We start from the raw sequence: 24388 nt of genomic DNA, 5'->3' as shown, positions 1-24388 counted from the left end.
CACTTTACTCAGAGCTAATGAGTGTTTGTTTCAAAGCATTTTCTCTGCTTTTAATTGTAACTTCTGCTGGGTTTTACTTCTTTTTATATAACCCAATACAATGCAAAAGCACCATAAACTGTGGCACAGCCTCTGAAATGAGCATGCAGTTGAATCAACATCTTTAATTTAATCTTTAAGTATACATTTGCAGCTTTAGAATGAATTACTCAGCGTGTAAAGAGTTCACATGTTCCCCAACCTCAGTGACTAGTTGTGTGCAGGATGATGTATAAAGGAGTGACTCTTGACTTCTTTATTTTTCTTATTTAGCCTCTCTTGTCTTTCACAGTTTCACTTACCGTGTTCTCCTGTGTCTTGTTTCCTCTGCTTTTTCTCTCACTCTGTCATTTTCTACTTCTCCATCCCCACCTCTCTCTGCATTTGTTTCTCCTCTCTCTTTGCCTTTCTCTGTGGGTGAGTCAGACTAATGTCAGATCTTCAAAGCATCACCCTGCGCTTTGTTCCCCCTGCAACTCCATGCGCTGATGAGCCTTGAATAACATACACAGCCAACAAACCTTCAAACGTGCCTGGTTGGCATCTTACATGATGGGCTGATGCGCCGTGTTGTTGTTGTTAGGTTGTGTTGTTTTCTGGCGCAGAGAGAGGTTTGGCTCTTTCATGAGGTGGGCCTAATTCTGCTCCTTTGTGGAGGGGTAGGAAGTGTGAGATATACTATCTCATGCTGTTGTGCTCTCTTGCTCTCTCTGGCTCTCTCTCTTTTTCTTTTGCCATCTGTTTTTCCTTTTTTCTTTTACTTTCCCTCCCCCTCTCTTTACCTCCCTCCTTTGTGAGCTCATGAACGCATTGGTGAAAGCAGGACATTTATTCTCTTAAGTCAGAATTTTTTTCTTTAAGAATCATTAAAAATAAATACCATTTCACAATGTAGGGCAATGTAGACATGTTGGCTGAACACCTCTTATGCAAACAGATATTAAAATATTCACATTCAAAGGTGTTTGTAGGTCAGACACCTGAGATATTCATCTATGTTACTTTTGTTCTCTGCAAAGACTGATCTGTCAGACTCAAGGGACGAGCCTATCTGGTGAACACACTGATCTCTTAAGAAACATAGACCCAGACCCTAGACACAGAGACTTGGAAGTGAAATTTCAAAGGGAAATTTGTTTAATATAGTTTTTTTTCCAGTGTTCAGCCTGTTGCCAGAAGCTTTGACTATAGTTTAACAAGTACCATCACAGAATTGTTTCTACAGATTTAAGTTTGAACATCAGAAATGTACTCATTGAGGCTAAAAGTATGTCTAAACCTGCATTAATGGTGACTGTTGTTGGGCGTGGGCCTTGATATGCACAGATCCACACCAACACAGATGAGGTACGTTGGCCTGATCAGTTGCCCTAAGAGGAGCGCAATAGGTGAGGCAGTGGCGTGGATAAGCTTTCAGTTAGAAAGCAGTCAAACTCCAAACCAAAGTGTCTTTTAGAAACTGGGATAACGGCAACTTAGTTCTCCTTTTCACTCACACTAATGCAGATGTTCAGATTTAATTCTCTAACCCTTGATCCAAACGTGTGTTTGTTGTGTCTGAGTGGTTTAAAGCTTAGAGTGAGTTTGGGTGACAGCCAGGATCTGAGGATGTGAGTCAGTTCACTGATTGGGAACCTGATTAAGACTCTGACCTGCTTGCAGCTGTTTAATCTATCCTCTAAACAAGTCTTTTCTGTCTTCCCTTTGTCTTCCTTTCATTCCACTATTCAAATGTCACTTTGTCAGCATCTTTTTGTTTTTGGTTTTCGCTCTCTCGCTCTGTTTCTCCTGCTTCCTTTTCCACGCCACATAACTGCCTTGGTGTGGTGCTGCCGTACTCTCCATTTACCTTTTGATGATGCAATGTGGAGAGAGGGCTCAACCCATGAACCGCTCCATCTTCACAGCCGCCCTCCTTTTCTGCCTGTCACCAGCTTTCTTTAATACCTGACCGTTAATCCAAATTGAAAAGCTCCAATTGGTAGATTATCGATAAACTCTTCTGATGTCTTGGAAGGGAAAATACCACTAAAGTTGTTGTGTATCCACCTGGACTGTTAAGCAATCTAGCAGGCCTCCCTCTTGTCAAAGGAGAAATTGATTTGGAGAGTCTATCGTTTCTTGTTGCCCAACTGTGAGGCATTACTTTTCTTTTGTCTTCTCCCGATCTTCCACAGTGTAGCGCCTATCCCATTAGCCCACAATAAAAGTCATCTAATTAAAGCCAGGATGGGCTGTGACGGGCCAAAGAGCAGGGCCAGCCCTCCTTTAATGTGGAACGGCCTTTGATCGGCGAGTGGATCCATAATGTAATCTGCATGCCAATGTCTAAGTATGGATCCACTCTGAAGAAAGATGAAAACAGGGAGGCATGTTAGAGAGACAGAGAAAGAGACGAGGCAGTGTATGCGAAAATCCAAAGAGGTGAGGGTTTGACAATCAGAGTGGAGACAAAGTAGTAGAAAATAACACCAGCCAGCATGTCTTTTGGCAAGCTTAAGAGTGACAAAGAGTGAGGGCATTTCGAATGACAGAGAGGGACAAACAACAGACCTACCAAACAAGATTTTCGGAAAAAAGGGGTAAATGGCCGACTTAGAAAGTGCCCCCATGCTGTCAGGAAGCAGCTGAGCCAGGCAGTCCATCCTCCTATCAACTAAGAGATGAATGGCCTGGTGTACCCTATCGCCATCCTCCTCTTTGAAGCTGTACTTGTCATCAGAGGCAGAAAGTGGCTAGCAACAGCTTCTCTGTTGCTAGGATTTCATGAAGAATTCAGCAGTTAGCTCTGTGCCGAGTGTTGTCACCACTGTGTGAAAACAGTGCTTCTCATGTATAGACTTTGTCTGATTAAATATCAAACCATGCGCTTCTCGGATATACTAATATTCAAAGAAATCTTGTGCTGTAGGCTCTCTGACAGTGAAGTATGTCTTTTTTTTTCTTTTTTGAAAATGAAAAAGGAGTTCTGCATGCCAGTTTAAGAGAAAGGACTTTAAAATAAGAGCCACAAGAGAGCCTTAAAGCTGCTATAATCAATATTTTTATTCCAATAATGGATCAAATAACTATGTGAAATGTGGAAGGTGTCACATTTTGTGCCAAACCCACATAGAGTTATCACCCAGTTCTGCTTGTGGAGCTCTGTAGCATCTTTCAGCTCATTGTTTTGGTTTTCAGGCCTGTAATCTTAAAGTTTGGCTCAACATCACTGTTCTCTGTGGTGATGTTTCCAGCTGCAGTATAGGCAGTTACTGGTGAACACAATGGAGCATTTAGCGACTAAAGAACCTCAGATTTTTCTCAGGAGTTGATGGAGAATAAATCAGGGCAAAGCAGCAAAGTGAATATCGGTCTTAAATTCATCAAGTGGCAATAATTAGTCCTCTAATTAAATGCTAATGCCTCTCTGTTTCTGCTGATTATGTAATTTAGCAAGCTAACAAGTTAAGTTTAAGCTTGTTATCAAGAGCTCTAACATAAGGTTTACTTTCACCTGAATTTGGCTGATGTCTTACAGTGGACTGGGTTTAAGTTTGTTCAATTAACACAATTTTCGTTACATTAAATGTAAAGAGAATGAGGCTTCATATGTTTGACTGGTGACTACCAGTTTTACCTGCTGCAGTACTTGCAGCATATTTTATCAGCAATCTGTTGTTTAATTTGTGTTTCAGGCCGTTGTCCATACTGTCAAATGCAGTTTCCACCACTATATATAGATTTGATATTTGAAAAAATAAAGAAAATAAGTGAAAAGTTTTTTTCAGCAGAGACAAAAGTGATTTTGGTTCTTAAAAGTCATGATGTGCTTTCTACCATTTTGTAGACATTTGTTGTCGTCCTTGTAGAAATAGGATAATGTGCCTGGTGAGCGGCGGCCCTTGAGAAAGGAAGGATGAGGACAAACCTAAAATGTTCTGGGTTAAGTATATTTTAAAATTTAAATGCATTTTATTGCAACAGAAGCAGAGGCTCTTCTCCAAATGGCAACGTGATTTACTTAAGGAAGGGGATTGAAGAGAGAAGCCTGAGACATTTACACAACTCTACTCACACCACTTAGTGAGGGGCAAACAGAGGTAAAGGGACAAATAAAACCAGAAAGTTTTTGGTGATGTGTCCTTGTGGTTATTAGGGGAAGGAATGAGGAGCAAGATGAGCAATGTGCCTGTATGATGGAGGTTTTGACACTGCTGTGGAAGAAATGTGTGTCAGTCTGTGTGTTCTAGCCAGCCTTTTTTTGAATCATAAAGAGTTCTCATATCCCTAGACACACACTTTTTCACCAAAAGCTTCTCTTTAAGCTTTCACAAATGCAGAAAAATGTGTCTCAGAGAAGAGTTGAATCAAGGGCAGCTGGACTTTGTTGTAGACACTCGAAGATGTTTCACCTCTCATCTGCGAGGCTCCCTCGGTTCTGGAGTTCAGTTCCAGAGCTGAACAATATACCCAATATTACTAGCTTATGCAGAGCAACTAGTGTTTGGCAAGGGCACATTTCTAAATTTAGTCGGCTTCAGTGAGATCTTTTGACATTTTACATTGTTTTAAATAGTTTATCTCAGCTCCACGGCTACAAACTGTGCTTTACAAGTAGAGAAAAATGCTCTGAAATCAATGGGAGAAAATAGGAGAGAGGGGAAAAGATTAATTTGCAACATGCCTTCTTTCAGGTTATGGTATGTATTTTGCTATTGTACCAGATGACTGCAGCTTTGGCCAGACAACAGAACACTTGGTGGGCAGTGTATGTAGAGCAGTCTACACTTTACCTTGACTACTGTGTTTCTAGGAAAAATATAGATCTCCGGGCCGATAACTGGTTTGTTAGGGTGCATACCACATGGGTGTAAAGGCCCTGAGCACTGAGTCCCAAGTTCAACTCCTTGCTGTGTGGACCATGTTGCGTGTCATTTACCGACTCTCTTTCCCTGCATTTCCTGTCTGTCTTCACAATCCTTATCAATAAAGGTGTAAAAAAAAAAGCTCCTCTGTTATGCAGCAGTTTTGTTGCCAGTATTTGTTATTTCAGTTGCTGCAGTTCTTTAATTTGAATTGACTATGATTGGCTGAGATTCTTCCACTGCAGATGCTGGATATTGCTTTGTTCAGCTGCTTTTTACCACACCAGGGCCAGAGATACAGATTTAGGCAGTTGCACACTGTTGTCAGGGCTTTTTCAAGCCCATTCATTTGGTCATTTATGCACAAACAAAAGGAAGAGGTCTTTGTAAAGGAAATCAAGTATTGAACATTTTTAATTTATTTCACCAGACAAAGTATACAGTTTAAAGTATATAACTCCAGAAAATACAATAGCTTTTATAGTAAAAGGATGTTGGAAATATTCCAGTCTTTATTATTTTGGAGAAAAAAGAATTTTTAAAATGAAAATAGATGAGTGACTTTTCTTTCACTCACAAACTGGCACTGCTTTCTTGGCTTTTACCACAGGATTTGTCAAAACTCTGTGTGTGTGTGTGTGTGTGTGTCTAACTTTCTGAAACCAGCAATACAACAAGCACGTCTACTTCACACAGTAGTGTTTGGCCGGGTGGTGAGAAAGTACACAGGATTTGAATTTCTCTCTGACTGGAGCTAAACGTGCAGACACCCTGCTCATATACACACACTCCTCTGTGTGTGTGTCTTGTTTTAATTATATGTGTGTGCTGGTCTTTGTGTGTGTGATCCATCCTACATAATGCTTAAGTGCCTAGTTTATCTGCCATACTTTGCTGCTTGCTTTAACACTAGAACCTAACAGGAATTGGCTGTGATGGACAACCTAAGTGTTGCTAATGTACCACCAGTAGGGTACTGGAGAACCTATATCACTATATACTGTACAACCATTTTGTACAATGCCTCAGACCAGAGAGAGAGAGCTCTGCTGGATGTCTCTTTGAGAAAGTCAACGTGCAGCACATACCACTTATACACATACATAGAGTCACAGCCCTTGAATTGTCACAGTGTGTGGGGGAAGTGCTCTGTGTGTGTGTGTGGGGGGGGGGGGGGGGGGGGGGGGCAGTATTGCAGATAGACTAGGTGGAGCACCCAGGGACAAAGCTGGGAAGATGGAAGCAGACTGTCAGTCAGCTGTGATGAAATGCCTGGAGGAGTGTAACACCACACACACACACAAACACAGGGCACAGACTGGTGAGGTGAGCTGCCACAGATACAGACACACACTCAACTTAGATGAAGCCGATGTCTCCTGTGTGTAATGAGAGGAGTCTAAACTGGCTCGATGAAAACAGGAGCTTACATCTAAATGACACTGGAAACGATGTGAATTAACATCTCTTCTTTTCTGAACCTCAGACAGGAAAGTCATTGGCTGTAGTATAATATTCTGTCTGAATCCATCAGGTCAAGCTGAGCATGTGTTCTATAGTAAGCAGCAGTTTGGTTTTGTTTGAGGCACTTCTGCTTTACTCTGCATTTTTTGGCCCTTTCATCATAAGATTGTATCTTCTCTTGTCTTTTGTTTTTCTCTCCTCTTCTCTACATTTTCTCCCTTATTTCTTCTCTGATCAGTTGTTTGTCCACTGGCTTGGAGCTTTAGCCGTGGCACGTCGTCCTCTGCCATGCTGTGGTCATTTGTATTTCATTTGTGCCCTCACATCAGGGGATTACAGTGCTTCTGTCTTTTCTGTTTGAATTTATGGTTTTTTTTCTCTCTTCTCCTCTCCTCCATCTGCCTGTTTGTCCGTCTATAGATTGAGCAGTCTGTGGAGTGGATCTTGGCCAGTAGGCGGTTAACTAATATCGGCTTCTTTCTCCCCATGGTCTGGCCACTGTTGGTCGAGCCTTCTATTCTAAGTCTCCCTCTGATTAACGGCTGTTATTAGCTCTAATGAGCTGCTTAGTGATTGCCCGAGCACAGCTGCTGACATCCAGCAGGAACACTGTTTTCCACTTTGTTCTTTATCTACTTTTGCTTTCTCTAATTTCTCATGCTTTAATCATTCGGTGAGATTATTGCCTCGGTGTAGGCATTATTTTCCCCGAGACAGTTTGAGATTTGTTCTTCTGTTTCCTTTGACGTTGTCCCTCTTTGTCTTTCTCCTGGCTCGAGCTTCGTCTTTGTCTCCGCTCCTCCGTTTGGTTTAGAACGCAATCACCATGTTGCTGGGGTTAAGTAACAGCATTTGGACTGGCAGAAATTGAATCAGTTATGTGGTTTAGTCTCTGTCTATCTCCACCTTTCTTTGTATAAAAGTCTCTTCATCCCCCTGAAATGTTCTTTTCTTTCAGACTTCTGATGGTTGCCACTTCACATTTATTTTCTACTTCTTTCTTTTTAAAGGTGTTACACTCAGTATCTTCAGATCAAAAAGGAAAAAAAAAAGGAAAACAAGTTTCTCCATGTTAGTTGCAAGAAAATGTCATGTGTGGCTGTGAAAAAGCTACTTTCGGTGCGAGCTGGGTTTAGGTAAAGAGCCTCTGCTTTGGCACACCAGTTACAGTATGAACACCAGTGTTGGAGCACTGTTCAAGTGTTTATCATCTCATTAAGAGATTTCCACTTCACTTTACTTGTCAGCTGTTAAAGATAATTTGAACCTCTCAGGTAAATGAAGACAGTAATTGATAAACAAAGTTGTTCCAACAAATAAGAATCAAATAGCAATATTTACCATTAAATGTTAATTCTACAAGGAAGCAGCACCTTTTATGCATTGTTTATTCAGTTTCTATTACCATGGTCAAGAAATGTAAGTAGAGACAGGAAATGTCATTACATAAACGTAATATGGTGGAAAATGGAAAGCCTCCCTGACTAGCTATTTGCAAAGTCAAAGTACAACATTTGTAGTTTTTTTTTTTACACTTACATGTTTTGGCCTATGGTGTAAAAATGACCAGTGAAATCACACAGACCAATTGTCAGTGCTTGGCAATAGGGCATACAAAGCTGAAGATCAGTGGCTGTGCTTTAATCTACATCTGACCTGATCTTATTTCCCCATATTACCAGAGATTCTCTCATCGCCCCTGATAAAAAGCAATAGAGCTCTGAAATGATCCAGAGAAATAGTTCTGTCAAAAAATGATTTATCTTCTGTGAATAATCGCAGGGGTTATTGAATATTTTTAGATTAAGTTAATTACTTGACTATAAAAAGCCATAAATTGAAACTCTCCTCACCAAGAAGCTTCAGATCTCTCCGAGTCTCTATTTCTCGTTCTCTTTGTCAGCCGTGTGATTGGAAAAAAGAAAATCTGTTTTATCATTCTGTCACCAGCGAGATGCGTTCCGCTTGACCTGATGCAATTGGAGGCAATTGAAACAGTCATCTTACCGTGCTGCTGCGACGGTTGTGTGTGGTGTTTCGGGTTGCATCATGACCACGTGCGCACACATGCATGTAGGTACACACGCACGGAAAGACACGCAGACATATACACGCTTCAGATGTGTGGGTATGTTTGAAACAATAGCACTTGCGCACAAAGACACACTCACCCATGCACACTCCAAAAGGATCTGTGCTCTCATATGTGCGAACACGTAGACACCGCACACTCATACACAAGCACAAGATAACGTCTTGAGGTGTCTGTCTCACCACTCTGCACATCAACTGCTTGTTTGTTTACGTGTGTCTTCTGCCGTTCATAATGTCTGCTTATTACTCTTCCCCCTAAGGTTTTTTTTTTCATAACTAAGCCTGCAGATTACACACACTAATGACTTAATGGACTGATCCTTCACTTACATCTCAGGAAACTTCTCCCTCAGCTCCCAAATGCCTGCATTAGGCAGGCAGATTTACTGTGCCTTGAATGGATTGGACATCGAATGTGATTAAAAAAAGTTTATATTAGTGTGTAAAAGGAGGCAGCTGATATAAAGTGAACGTGAACAACTGATTGAATTCTTCACTTTACATGTACATGTATAAACCACTTTATTACAGGAAATATGATTATCACTATAAACTACATACACAGCACTGGTTAGACAAGTAGAAGGACATTATGTTACATGATCTTCCTTAATTGCCAAGGAATTGTTAGTACTTTCAAAAGTGCACAATGAAAATAATAATGTGAAAAAGATTATAAAGCTATGTAATATATATATTATATTATATAGCTTTGGAAAGCCATTTCCCCCACGCCATTCCAACATCAGATTAGGGGAGGTTGTTTGTGACTTATGTAATTTTCCTAAACTGAAAATCATTCTGAAAGACATTCAAATCCACTTCATTCTGTGATCGGACAGCTGTACAGTGGTGAGAAAGGAGCCAGGGTTTGAACTTCTCTTGTTTCTCTCTCTGATTTCCATCCCGTTTAATGTAAACAACCATTTTTCATGAAAGACTGACTGAAAGAAGAAGATGGAGACAGAAAAGCAAATAGATGATAGATACAAATAGCTGTCCAGAAAAAAAAGGCTTATGATTATCACCTAAGTCTCTTGTCTGTCCACCGTCATCACTCGTGCTCTAAGCACAATCCCTGGTAATATCAGTGATCAAAGTGTGGAAACATTTTGGAGCACAATTTGGACCATAATGAGACCAGTAAAATGCAGGAACACACATAAAATTAGATTTATGTCCACAAATCCCCTACTGCTGTGCTCAAAGAGCCAAATTAGCTTGGTGAGAGTTAACAGGATTATTTTAGCCTGATAACAGCATGTTAGCTTGAATTAGTTAAACCACACTTAAAGCATGTTAGTTTGAATTAGTTAAACATTTGGGATTTTGGCAAGTCCTCCTTCAGGCTTCTCGGCAAAAAATTGTTTTTCATATTGCCATTCTCGAATACCCCCTGGCAGTGTGTATGCATGATAAGCTTTATGGGGAACCGTCCTGTTGCTCCAGCTATGATTTGTGCTATTGATCAGCAGTGCCCTCTCCCCCTTCTCTGCATGTTGTCACAGTGACATTAGAAAGCTGTAGAGGAAAACACAAACAGGCCTCGTTCCAGGAAATGTAGCGTCTCTCTGGCATTGCCATGGTTACACAATTGTGGAGTATGTTGCCAGCTGCACGCATGTTGAATCCCACGTTTTCACACACATCCGTGCTGTAGAAATATACCACATTCCAGTACGAGGAGTGGTGATGGGGAGGGTTTGTAGTACAAATAGAGATATTGGTAGCGGTAGCAACAGTTAATGCGATGCGGTGGCCTTACTCAACATTAAACACTTTAAGCTTCCTCATACAAGACACCATCTTACCTCAGGGCAAGTGGATCATTATGTGTCTGCACATAGGCAGATATGGTATTAATAGCTGTATTCCATTTGATGTCAAGGACTTACATTATCTTGCCAACAGCTGTGGGGCCTGCTGTTTGATGTATGGACACACGGCTCATAGTGCAGATAGTGGGAGATGAGAAAATTGTTGGAGTGATGGTGTAGATTTTATGGACTAAAGTGTCCTTATCACTGGTTAGGCTGAAGTTCAGTGTTTTCAGTGAGTAAGCTTAGCAGCATACTTTGAAGAAAACCCTTGTAACTTCTAAGAACTATGAGATGAAGGCACTGGACAACTTCCCATTAAGTTGCTTTTTTGGAAACTGGACAGCAAACTGTAGATAAGTCTCATAAACCTGAAGATTCAAGGAAACAAAAGGGTTTACACGCAATTATTTTCTTAAATTATGTGAGAGGAAAAAGATAAATTATTCCTTCTCTCACCTTCACTCATATCACCTGTTCTCTCGTTCTTACACACACACTCTCCCACTCCTACCTTCCTTCACCTCCAGCTGTCTATTTTCATACCCTCACATCCTGTTTCGCACGCTCCCATAATTCTATTCTCATTGCGCTCAAATATCCTGTGATTCTGCACATTTGTGTGTCTGTGCAAGTGTGTGTGTGCGCTCTAGATGTGTTAGTGACACCAGGTTTGCCAGGCTGACTCTCTTCTTAATTATCCAACAGTATGAATGCCACCTCCCTGGAAAATGTTCAGCGCTCATTAACATCGGTGTTATCACACTAATTGTGCCACGGTGGGGAAATGACTTTTTTTTTTTTTTTTTTTTTTGCTGCAGCCTGACTGAGAGGTGGAGTGGGGGATTGTTAGAGGGGCAGGGAGGTGGAGGTATTACTGTACATGAATCTGTGGCAGCTAACATGTGTCAAGCCTTCAGCTGTGTCACTTGGGTGTCATTCTTAGGTGATAAGTGGATTGCGAAATATTTGGATTCACCACCCAAATTGTAAGTCATTAGATTCATTAGATTTAACCGTAACCTCCGCTGTAAATGATAAGTAATGACTGCACCGCTTCATGTGATCCTATAAGCTTTGGATGGTGAAATCTGGTTAAAACCAGTCGCGTGCTCTCTCTCTGTGGTGGTCGGCAACTCAGGTTTGCTTGTGATTAATCTGAACCAACAGAAGGTTTTCAAACAGGACTTGTTCTTATTGCCAGTTGCTGTCTGCACAGACACACACTCACTGTCGCGCTCAGCACACACACACTTTATGATTACATCAGGCCGAACTAGCTCGTTTATCATCTTACATCACATTACCTTGTGGCCCATAGTTGTAAAGAGCAGATGGCAGCACCGGCGTGAGCGTGTGCGTTGTGTGTGCTCAGTGCGCGTGCACGTGTCTGTGTATGTAGGTGCCCGCACTCGGTCTCCGGAGGTGTAACCCGGCTCCGCATGCCAAGCTGTGCCAAGTACTCACAGCTGGCAGCGACCAAGCAGTTGGTCTCTCTGGACAAGTTGCCCCCTGCGCCAGGACAAACAGGAAATGAGCCCTGGGGCCTGGCAGGAAACTGGCTCTGTGGCCAATAGGAAGAGAGGAGAGGAAGAAGGGGGAGGGTGGGGTTGTGTGGAACAGCTTGGAGAGGCAGGGTAGCAGTAGCAACAGAAGAGATGTCAAGTGGCTGTATAGAAGTGGAGGGAACAAGGGAGGATGGAGAGTAGAGAGGAAAAGCATTGATGTACCAACAGAGAGATCAAGAGTCTATCAGAGGAAAGTCGAGGTATAAAAAGAGATAGGAGCGGTGCATTAATGGGGGATAGGAAACATGAAGTGGCAGAGCTGAAACTATGTCAAGAGAATAATAGTTCACCTCAAATTTGGGTTGTTGGAGAAAGTTTAGCTTCCTAAATTAAACATTTTCCTCTGTATATCAGCTCTGGGATTGTTTTTTTTTTCTGTCACATCAAGACAAAACATCAAAGAAATTCTCTGATTACTTTCAAGCAAACAATTACTGCTCTGTAATGAGTTTTACTGGTGTGTGTGTGTGTATGTCTGTGCGTGTGCAGTTTTGTATGCATGCATGCGGTGCTCCTTGGCTTTGCCTCCAAGTCTGTGGTCCTGTGTGTGCTGTGCTGCTCTGCCAATTTGATCACAAAATGCCCATCTTCAGAGGCCTGTGCATCTTTGATTGTGCACAGACATGGAAGTTTGTGTGTGTCTCAGCATACCTGGCCCGATCAAAAAGGACCTTCTTCCTAGGTGAGCTCGTGTCTGACCTGCTGCCTCAACTGCCCTAGCATATTATTTGCCCGAAGATTATTTTGGAGCAACATCTCACACAGAACTAAAGCCACTGAGGCTCCCATTCTCTGATGCAGGGCTCACTGAAGCTTGAACTTCCAGAAATTCCCCAGGTCCTTATTTGCGAAGCATTTCTACTGAGACACGGATCATGTCCCAGACATGTATTGTCAGCTGGTCCTTAGTGTGGAGGCAGAGCTCCAAAAGTAATTACCAAGAGAATCTCTTGAAGGAATTTCCACTGAGGCGTGGATCCTATGAAAGTAATTAGCAATTTCTTCTTCTGAAGGCAGGTCAGCTGAGACAGAACGTCTGTTGAATGTTCAAGGTGGCCGGGCCTTATGGTGCTTATTTTCTTGTCTTTTTTTTTTTTTTTTTCTAGAACACTAGCATTTAATTTAAAGGTGCAGCAAGTAGGTCATGAAAAGTGAATTCAGCTACAGGTTGTTAAATCAGACATTCACCACACGGCTTTGATTCTTTTATCCTTTAAAAGAGGTGAACAGAAAGAGCTGTCTGGGCTACCTGACCATGAAAATGACTAACAACCTGAGCTTTGACTGTTTTTAAGCATTCATTCCGTGTACAGCCGGTCATTGGTGTTTGCGTCAGTGCCATGAGCGATCACAGGGGGCACTGTTGCCCTGTGATCCAGCCACACTGAGAACAGTCACTCCAACTACTTGGCCTCTCCTCCTCTATTACCCCCCCCCCCCCCCCCCCCCCCCCTCTCTCTCATGTGTCCTTGTTATTGTGATGAGCTATGCCCAATTCCAGTACGACCACTGGACTCCTGGAAGCAGCTGTCCCTTCTAATCTGCTCCGGAGTCAAGGTCTAGGTTTGGAACTGCGCCCGACAGTAAGGCTTTAGCCACGACAAAGACTGATTTGAGGCTTTGGGATACTCTGGGTCTCCCAGAACGCCAGAACAGTGGCACTCGCAGCACCTTGTTAATCAGCAACGACACCACACGAATTGCCAGTCAGCCTGTTTACAATTAATCTTTTCAGCTACAAATTTAATGCCCAGAGCCACTGCATCCCACAGAGAGAAGCCTGTATTCTTGTATTGTCATTGTCTTCTGCATCACTATAGAGTAGCTATCAAATTAAATACTGGCCTCAAATTGGTCAGATGGTGGCTCCCTTTGTCTCTGCACTGTTATAACAGCTGCTCCAACAGTACATTTAGGTCTAGTTGATTGTAGTTGACTTCTGCTGTGGCCTCAATTTAAGCCCAGGAGAAATATTGTGAGTTTTCATCCCATCAGCTGTCTCTGACTCATAATATTTTTTGGGGGTCTGACCTCTTCCTCTCTCTCTGTGTTTACGCTTCTCAATGTAACTGATTTTTTTTTTTATTATTATTATTTTTAGATCTCATACCAAAAATTGGATTTCATTAGATCATGTACATCTGCTCTAGTAATGGCTGTTATGTGTAGCCTGCAGCTTTATTACATTTTTCTTTTGCCATTGCTTGTGTGTTAGTATTGTGGTTAGAATGAACTATACTGACATGTAATCACAATGCAGCCCCTGACCACTTCCATATCTCGTATTAAACATCTGGTCGCTATGTGAACAAAATGAGATTTTTGTGCGTCTGGACATCTCGATCTGTCCGGGTGTGATAGGATGAAAGGTCTCGCTGAAATGAAGGAACTGTAGCCTCTCTGTCTGGTTTCTGTCCACCCTTACCTGACTTCAAGCAAGATAAGACAATGATGAGAGCGCGCGCGTGCACACACACACACACATGCAAGCATACAGCCTAGTTGTTAGTGGCTTTGTAGTCCTGGCCCACTGCCAGCTCTCTGTCTGTCTGTCTGTCTGCCTGCCTGTCTCTCAGACTGAGCATGCTCATTACAACCTTGACAACATTCCACTGGGGTTGCCAAGGATACCAAGCAGCGCTGCCAGGTCCTGATTGTGTATGCGAGTGTGTATTAGGAATGCACCATCTCACATACACTAAATTTTTGGTAACATGGCCACACACACACACACACACACACACACATACACACTTTCCTTTTCTCTGTTTCTCTGGCCCCTGCTCTCTCTCTCTCTCTCTCTCTCTCTCTCTCTCTCTCTCTCTCTCTTTCTTTTTTTCTTTCTCTCTCTAGATCATTGTTAATCAGTCTCGTCCCATCTCCTCTCCACTGGCTGTCAGTGGCTTGTCAGAAGCCCGTCAAAGCCCCTGCAGTCCGTCACACACTGCTGCCGTTAATGACATCTGATGACACCCATCGCTGAAGTCACCCGCTGGAGATGACTGGGGACTCAGTGTGCTCGCTGCTCAGAAATTGTTTCCTCTGTGCAGTGTGTTTTAGGATACGTCAGAACCTCATTCTGCTTTACTTATTTACAGGCTATTTATCCTCCTGCCTAGACCTCACTTCTTTCTTTGCCTCTCTCGTCACAGTGGCCTTTTGTATTTATTATACCTTTTTTTCTTGCAGTTTACACGAAATAGTCAAATGCAAATCAGGAAAACAAGTACCAATAAAAGTAAAGTAAAAATGAGAGGAATATGGTAAAATAAGGTAAAAGACTACATTAGAAAGGATAAAACTTTCAAAGTTGGTGACATGACTCTGGGGTGGTCCTGTAACTTCAGCAAGCTCAAAGACATACCAACAGCTGCGTAATTTCTTTTGCTTTTCCTAGAAAATATGCAAAATAGATTCACTATGTCTGCAATATAAAAAAAGTGTATGTTAATGCAGTGTGTGTGGAGACTGTGACATTTTCTCAGTGTTCAAAGCAGCCGTGGAAGAAACGCTGTTTTTTCAAAAGATGATAATCGTTCACCCACTCTATTAGTCCGCTATTTATTTTCTTCCCACACGCTCCGCCGCCGCACTCCCTCCATTACTTCATTCTTCCTTTATTCCCGCACTCCAGTTTGTCAGTGGCCCTGTACCTTTCCATACATCTCTTTCATAAGCCACCCCCTTACCTCTTCCCTTGTGCCTACTCTCCCCATTGAATTTGTCCTCCCCATACACCTCTGACTTCCTTGCTCCTCTGAATGGTGGGCTTATGACAGGGCCCCTGCTGTGCCGGTAGGCTTGAACTTCTCTCTGTGTCTCTCTTCTCCACTCTTTCTCTCTCTGTGCTTTTGCCTTTCTTTAACTTTCCCTCTCATTTTCTTTCACCTCTCTCGCCGTTCCTTTCCATCTGTCTCCTGCACTGCTTATTTCTCACTCCCTCTGTTCTCCTTTCTCTTCTCTAGAGGAGGAAGTGGAAAACTTTGACGTGTCCAGCCTCCAGGAAGAGGCTCTGAGGAACATTGAGGCTGACAGCTTCTGGTGCATGAGCAAACTGCTGGACGGCATCCAGGTAAGCATGTGTGTACGGATGTGATGAAAATATGTACGCTGTCTTAGAATAAACTTTGATCAAAATACCCACATACAGTTTTATACTTTCATACCAACATACTGTAGGTACTCAGTCTCCTGCTGACTCCCTCCTCCGTGTAGTCTGTCTATCCCGCTCTGCTTCCTGTACGCTTCTTTTACTTACTTACTCTCTTTACTTTTTTTTGTATTGATGGAAGTTTATCTGATCCAGTCTCAACAGAGATAGTCTTGATTGTTGGTGCTTTAACTCAAATTAAGCAGCATCAAGCACTTCACTTTTTCAACCACTAGAAGCCTGAAAGTAGCTCCCCAGAACTCATCATAGCAGCGAGCCATTTCACAATATGAGGTTGTTATGGCTAAAGTTAGCTAGAGCTGAAACGATGAGTTGATTAATCAATTAGTTGATCAACAGAAACACTATTTAATTATTTAATAATTTTTTTAGCACCAAAAATAGAGAAAAAAACAACCACAGAGTCTGGTTCCAGCTTCTCAGATAAGAAAGTTTCCTTCTTTTCTTTGTTTTCTATCAATATAAACTGAAAATCATTAGTTTTTGGACATTTGAAGACATTACCTTAGACTCTGGGAAACTGTGAAGGGTATCTCTTTCACTACTTTTTGACATCTCGACTATGATTAATTGATAAATCAAAAAAAAAAAAAAACGGAATTCACAATCACCGGCTTCTTGTTACACATTCAGAGGATTCTGGGCAACCTTCAAGCTACATATCGAATGGAAGGCGAGCAGTCCAAGAGACTATACGATCAATGAACCAGCGACGGTCCAGGCTTTGTTTTCCACTGTGTACGAATGGCATGAAAGGCGACCGCCACACACAATGTATGTGTGCGTTTGTGCGAAGGTACTTGCAGGTTTTCTGTGATTTCCTGCACGTATGAGTCGAGTTTCATTCTGTGTTGTCAGAGACAGTGTCAATTCGGTGAGTTCAAGAAAAATGCCTTAATGCTAAATTTAACAAAACACTTTTGAGACCTTCAGTGCCAAACATAAAGCCTGCAGGACCTCTCTAACAGTGTAAGCATTATGTATGAAAGAGCTGTTCTGTGTGGGTTTAAGAAATGTGATTGTCTTGCATATTCTAAAGCAGACCCGGGTGTCTGGAGACCAGATAATTGCACACAGACCTCAGAACCAAACTTCATTTTGTTTCATCATTTCTTCCCAAACCCTTTTGCCCACCAGCTCTCTTAATTGACCTCGCTCTCAGCGGTCATGGTTGAGCCATCTGTCAATTCTAAACACGCCTGCCTGGGCTGGCATTAGATGTGCCCTGAACTGTGCCACAGTTACTTAGCATCCTTAATTCTGCTTTGGTCCTAAAATATATTTTTACCATATCTGTGTTTTCTGGATTAAAGCACAATTTCCGAGGCAATGGAAGAGACTCTCTGCCTTTGTAGATGCTGTTTGTGCTCTAAGAAGAAGTAGCAAACGTTTTTTTTTTTTTTTCATTCTAAAACATCCACATTTTTGACTCATTCATAATACTTGTGAGTTACTTTCCCTGTGTGTTACTGATTGTCTCTGTGACCATGTTTTAGTAGAGCTCTACTCAAATCATTTTCTGGCACAGTTTGAGAAGCGTGTGCCAAGATTTCGCAGTCAGGTCAATGACCCTAATCTAAAGCAACACTTAAGAGAATGGCCACAGCAGTTAGTCTTTAAATGTATTGATTAGGCAATATGCTTATTGTTGTATGGAAATCAGGGGTAAAAGAAACATCCTGAATCTTGATGATGGTGGTGAAGCGAAGTTTAAGGGAGAAAAGAGAGCAGCGTTTTAATAAGTGGTTTTTATTAATTTAATTGTTTAATACGTACATCATTGCATTAAAATAAACTTAACTTCGGTTTGCCCTGCACCAAAGGTAATTAATAGTAAGGAGCATGTGTTGTGCATAAAATGTGAGCATCAATAAATAACTATCAATTGGTAGAGTATTCATTTAAGCAATTAATAGATGCTGTGCCTCGTTGCCCCCTGGGAGAGCAGGACCGAAAGGAAGACGAGCTTGAGAGCAGTAAGAGAGAAGAACAGTGTGTGTGTGTGTCTTTGTGTGCGCTTTGTATGTGTATAGATGTTGTTTGTCCCCATGCTTGTGTTTGTTTGTGACCTTGGCTCCAAACTAATTATGTGCAATGCACCAGGGAAGCCCACGTTTCCCCCCCTAATGCTTTATAAACAATCTGACAGAGGCTGAGTGCCTCAGCTCTGTAATTAGTTGGTGATCCTTGCTCTGACCTCGCCTCAAACCCTCTCACATCCACTATACACTATTACACTTAACTGTGGGCCTGAAGGTTAGGGTCTGGGGGTTAGAGTGAGGGAGAGTCTGTCCGTGCAGTTTCACTCTCTCACTGCCTTTTAAGCACCTTATATGTCCATTATTTCTTCTGGAACTGGTGCCACACTGGTCTCCACTTGTTTTGGACCAGTTTGGGTAAAATATTAAATAGCGTCACAATGCAGAAACAAAATCCTGAATGGGAGGTTTGAAAACCTCTGTGGTTAGGAAATTTTGTGAAGAGAAACTTTCTTTCTTCCATCCATGAGCCACAGCTGGTGTACTTTCCTCAGAATTTGATATAATTACCTGGTGTACACTGGAAATACTTTTGAAAGTTTCTTGTCTTATCTTTTTAATACAGTAAATTGGCCATTAGCTCCGGTTTTAGTGTTTCACCACCATATTTCTCTTCCACCTAAAATGGAACAGGCTATTTTTGCTGTCAATTCACTTAAGCAGTTTCTCTAATGAGCAGCGCTGCAGCCCCCTCCTCCAAAGGAGCAGGCTGGGATAAAAGGTAGGTTAGAGAGATCAGATGATTCCAGGCAACTTTAATGTCTGTGTTGACAAAATCAGAGCGACTAGTAGAAATATTTTGTACAAGACAACTTTTCTTGTTAGTCTTCACACTTCAAAAGCAATAAAATGCTGGCAGTCGTCCTTGGATGCCCTTTTAATGGCTGGGGACTGTAAGTGCAACATTTTTGTGTAGGACTACATACCCACGCCAGAACATGTACCACCACCCCCACCCCCACTGCTTTAGCAGAGGTGAGTGACAGCTTCAGGAGTACATGAGTGAAGACAGTCTTTCTTCTGTCCTGGCATGACCTTTAAGGCAGTAGTAAATGGACAAGCACTGGTGTGTGCATGTGTGTGTACATGTGTTTACAACAGCCTCAACACGATAACAGCACCCAGCTCTCCAGATCCCATTTGCACATCAAACAGACTGCTGCCCACTGCTGCCACATCTAGTTCTGACATGATCAAAAAACATGGCTGAACTACCTGAGCTGCAGGACTAGAAGGGGGCACATTAGTCATGTTCAAATGGGCTAGTGTTTATTATTGTTCATCATTATCCACTCATGTGACACTTTCAAGTGCTTTTAAGCATGACTGCCTCTAAACTGGTGCATAAATTTGAATCCGAATGACAGCTAAACAGAAAATAAATGGATAAAAAAGTAAATGGAACTTCCACAGACTGGTACATTTACCCATTTAAGACACAGCTCTGTTAAGTTGACCCCAATGTTACCCCAGTCTCTCCAGCAGCCAATTAGTCTTGTACTAAATTGGACAGCGCCTCTGGCTAACTTGACTAATGTAACTTGTTAAAATGGTTCCGTATCTGCCGTTTCAATGAATTTAAGTGGACCTGTCATCTCTGCCCAGTATTGTGTTGTTGATTTAAGCATGTCCTGCTAATCCCAAACCATAATATATTATTAACATGTGCTGTCAAAGCCTTAGTAATTTAATCTTTTTTTACAGTATAGACAGCTTGAAGTGCTCCCAACGGCTGCACTCAGTATGTAGCAGCTATGTGCTGTCCATGTACAGCCGGAGAGCCTGTGTCTTACCGGCCATGCCCAGAGAAGGAAATGAAGTCAAAAAGTTTTAAAAGTCCATTATTCTACCAGCACACCCCCGAGGGCTCTCAGTTTTAAAGCCAGCAGATGAAAACCTGTCTTTTATGCTAATTCTGCAGATATGCCTTTTGCAGCAGGGGCTCTTAAATGTATTTTTCCAGTGCACGACCTAACTTTGAGAAATTTAATTTCGCCCAGGGATCTGAACTTATTATATTTCAACGGTAGTCTTGACAAATGGGGGTCCAACATGAAAATGTCTCTGGCCCCCTTTTTTTTTTTGATTCAAATGCCATGGTTTGACGTACTAGTCTGTGGCAGGATGTGTGTGCTTGTTAGGAAATGTTGATTTTTATCCACATGGCACATAACTATAACTTTTACTGTAACTTCAAAGTCACTTTTAATAATAGTCAAAGAGTGGAGAACATGACCGATAATTATATTCTTTCAGTTTACAACAACTTTATGGCTGGAACGTTTTAAGAGTTGACCTGGCAAGAATAATATTTAGCAGGTTTTCAGTAATATTTTCTGTATTGAATCAGGTACTGTATGTGTGGCACTCCTGAAGTTGAAATGCCCCAGAGACTGAAAAGATGAGTTATTTGGACATAATAACTTGTATCAGGTGAAGCTGACTGCACTTATAACAAACTAACAAAATAAATGAACATAATTTAAATAATATACACAAAGATTAAATAGTCAGCTGCTCCCTCTCTTGCTTCTCTACATCTGAGCTGCTTCTAGCCCCTCCCTTGGAGCATGAGCCAATCGGAGTGTGTCAGCTCATTGTCAAGGCAACCATCTGTTTCCACGGTGCCAGCAAGAGATGGGGTCTCCCTTGAGTGGGAACAGGGGTCCGAGGACCGACGTCTAGCAGACGGTAGCCAGACCAAACCAGACGCCATGTCCTGTTCTGGTTTCCCCAAGGGTTCCCTACCGCCACCTTGGGCTGTCACTCAATCCACCACCTACACACACACTCATGCACATACACGTAGACACAGAGGAGGAATGATCTGCCAGCTGGTGTGTCTGTGTGTGTGTGTGATGCTTGACAGCATGTTTGTATATGTGTTTGTATTGTCTGTCTTCCAAGCTTTATTGGTGTGCCTGCAAATGTGTCCGCTGTTCGAGAACAACTTAGACCATAACACACCCACCTCCCTCTGTGTCAGCCATACCCCCGCCCCCCCCCGTCATCATTTCCCTGTCTTTTACAGCTTAGGTTGCGTCATGTTTGCTAAGGTAGCTTACATGCAGGTCAGTGGAGACGCAAGCAGTAACAGCTGCTGAGGATAAAGGCTAAGGCTGGAAAATCAGGCACAGGAAGGATGGATGGAGACGTCTATGTAATAAGACTGGCATAAAGAAAAGAGTGTGTGCACTGTTACGCTGGATGAAAACCTTGTTTGCAAGTGGTGTTGATCACGTTAGGGGTCATGCAAGGCAAAGGCAGGTTTCTTTATATAGCACAGTTCTTATTCTGAGGCAGTCTCAAAGTACTTCCTAACTAACTACATGTACTTCCTTGTGATATAACAATAAAAGCTTTTATGTTTGCTCTTCTAAATAATTAGCATTCGGTTGCTCTTGGGTAAATAGGCCACTTCACAAGGAAAATACTATAAATAAGCCAATTTGGAGGTGTGAAAGATGATGGTTTAAAATGATGTCTGGCCCTGTTCTTTTCAGATTTTTTTTGTTTGTTTTTTTAGAGATATGGACTTAAGTAACAGCAGCCAGATCACAGTCTGCTTTCTGCAGTGACCTGATTTTTTAAACATCACGTTTGCGAGAAACACGGTTTCTGTAATTGGGCTAAGGAATTAGAGAAACCTGGTTTCTTCAGCCATGCAAATGGGTAACCGGGTTTCTAATCGGCTTCTTACATCTGTCCCCCACCTCTTTCTTTGCCACCTTCTCTCTGCCTCTTTAGAATGAACAGGTGGATGTATATCTGTCAGATGTAGGAAAAATGTAAATATACTGTGCATTCAGAGAGGGAAAGAAAGGAAATGTAGAGTGTTTCTTTGATCATCATGTGCCCACCATCTATTATCCGATACTTACGTATAACAGTTGTGTTTAGCGTGATAACGGCTTGTGTTATCAGAAACTTTGTTTTTCATTTACCAAAAGCACCCAGATTTCTCAAATGTTAAATGCTGACTAAATACAGGCAACATTCAGGCTCCTAATCCTGTTGATTTCCTGTTCATATTGTGGTCGGTACCAGTAAGGAATTTAGGGTCCTCAGCCTTAGACACACACTGGCCCTGCTTTTATACTGTAACCATCAGCTGGACGAACTGCGCTGCTGTGTCTCAGACTTGCGAGCTGCCAGTACACATTGGAGTTTACTTCCCTCAAGCTACAGGCCATAGATGTTCACACAAACTCAAAGCAACAAAATGAAACCTGGCCAATCCTCCTGTACCTCTGAACAACTGTAATTGTCTACACCTTTGTCTACACCTTATCACAACCTGTCATCACTCTGATATAATCACTTTCTGCTTCTCTCTCTTTCACGCTCACACACATGCCTGAGACTGACAGATCATTGCCCTGTCCTTCAGTCTTCTCTGCAAACGCTGTTTGTCCATTATTGTCTACCCTTTATCTTGACCTGTCATCTCTCACTCGATCTCTCTCTCTCCTCTGTCCTTCCGTGTCTTTCTGTCTTTCACACATACACATACCCTTGCAGTGTTGTTGTGTTGCTTCTGTCCAGCTTGCTGATAGACATCCAGGGTCTCAATAGGAGGCAATCTTAGTCCAGCGTGGAGCCATTGTTGTCTCTAATAGAATGGACTGAGAGGTGAAGAGGAGCTATTGATTCAGCTGACTGAGAGAGAAGAGGGGAGGCAGAGAGGGAGAGGGGGAGAACAAAGAAAGAGAGAAAGAGAGGCTGTTGACACCTGGCTGAGAAAGAGAAACACACTTCATGTTTGTGCGTTGCGTGTCCATTTGTTCACGTGGGTGATCCGGGACAGTTCCACTTAGTTGCTGGGTCAGATGTGCTGGATGGACAGATGGTGGGAGAAGAGGAGAATGTATAAATAATGAAGGAGTGAGAGTTGATTTCCTCCTGTTGCCTCAGCTGATCAAAGATCCGACATACTGGATTTGACAAAGAGAGGAAGTGAGTGGAAGGGGAACAGGCAGATAAGGCAGAAAATAGAAAATGGGACAAAAAATAAGGAATAAAGGAGGTGAGGGAGTAAAGAAGGGAGAGGGGTTGGGAAGAAAAAGAGGATAGAAGATGAGGAAAATAGGCTGAGCAGTTGAGACAAAGGTAAAAGAGAAAAAAACTGATAAATGTGAATGCAGGAAAAATAAAACTACAGCAACAAAAGTACATTAGTATTTTATCCTCATCACAAATATGGCTCAAGAAAAAAAAAACTGGTGTAACTAACTAAACAATAATTGGTCACAAAATAAAATGAAGTACGCTGTGGAACAAAATGAAACCAGGGAACACAACAAAGCAGAGGAGACATAATAATAGCATGTTCAAAACACTTAGTCAAGTCTAGCCTCATTAGCACGACCATACTGATGAAAATAGACAATGAAATGGGGAACAGAAGGTGGGAGAGGGCAAGAGTTAGAGATTGTAAAAGGGAAAAATGAGACAGATGTAGAGGGAGTAGGATGAAGAAAGAACAGCAGGATTTATTAGAGAAAAGAGGGAATTAAAGGAGTGTGGAAAAGGAGGGAGAAATATAAGGAATACGATATAAATAGAGGAGTGGAAAAGGAGGAAAATGAGCAAGACAGAGTGCAGTAGAGGGAGGATCAAGAGAAAGACATGAAGCGATGAAAGAAAGTGAACACCTGAAAGCACAGACAGACTGGAGTTTTGAAAACCTCTTGACCCTCAAATACATTACCATGTTTTTTACATCTGGATTTGATTACATAACTAGAGCAGAAAGAAGTCCTTTTCCCTTTAGTTCTCATGGCGCCTACTCACTTGAAATCAAAATTTCATGTGATGCATAATTTTCTAAAAGTTTTCTAGGTCCCAGGTTTGTTTCCGTGTTGATTTTGCCAGAAATTAGAGAACAAGATAAAATCTATTACTTCCTCTTTTGAAGATGAAGAAAAAAAACAACCACGGGATGAAAATGTACAAGTAAAAATAAAATGAAAAAGAAAAGAAAATTGAATCAGCAGTGCACTAAAAATGATGAGTCATGGCTTTAACAACAACAAACTTTGGTTTCCGTCTGAGCAATCATTTTAGAAATTGAAGGGCAGAGATTGTGACAGACATATAAACAGACAAAGTGGTGGCAATGAGCAAAAAATATGATGAAGACAGCCAGACAGATCTGAAATAAAGAAAGCGTTAGACAATTTTATAAGAGTCACAGAAACAAAACAGAGTGTATGTGAGTAAAAAAAAGAGATGAGAAGAAAGTGAAAGTTCGACTGATTGAAAAGCATTAAAGAGACTGACGTGGGAAAAAAAGCAAGAAAGAAAAAGTGAGCATTTGACAAGAGGTATAGTGAACAGGGAATTTAAA

At 41.8% G+C, this 24388-nt stretch overlaps 1 protein-coding gene across 2 annotated transcripts in view; it reads left to right on the top strand.

Annotated features, from left to right (window-relative positions):
* tbc1d22a (TBC1 domain family, member 22a) overlaps window positions 1-24388 on the top strand; it is a 107385-nt gene that overhangs the window by 40861 nt on the left and 42136 nt on the right. For both annotated transcript variants that reach the window (XM_041029950.1, XM_041029952.1), the window contains exon 10: window positions 15795-15901. In XM_041029950.1, the coding sequence (XP_040885884.1) occupies window positions 15795-15901 (107 nt within the window). The remainder of the gene's footprint in view (window positions 1-15794; window positions 15902-24388) is intronic.

Source organism: Toxotes jaculatrix, chromosome 22, assembly GCF_017976425.1.
Source record: "Toxotes jaculatrix isolate fToxJac2 chromosome 22, fToxJac2.pri, whole genome shotgun sequence".
Lineage (NCBI taxonomy): Eukaryota > Metazoa > Chordata > Actinopteri > Toxotidae > Toxotes > Toxotes jaculatrix.
Note: the sequence above shows the minus strand (reverse complement) of the source record. Positions and strands in the feature narration are given on the sequence as shown.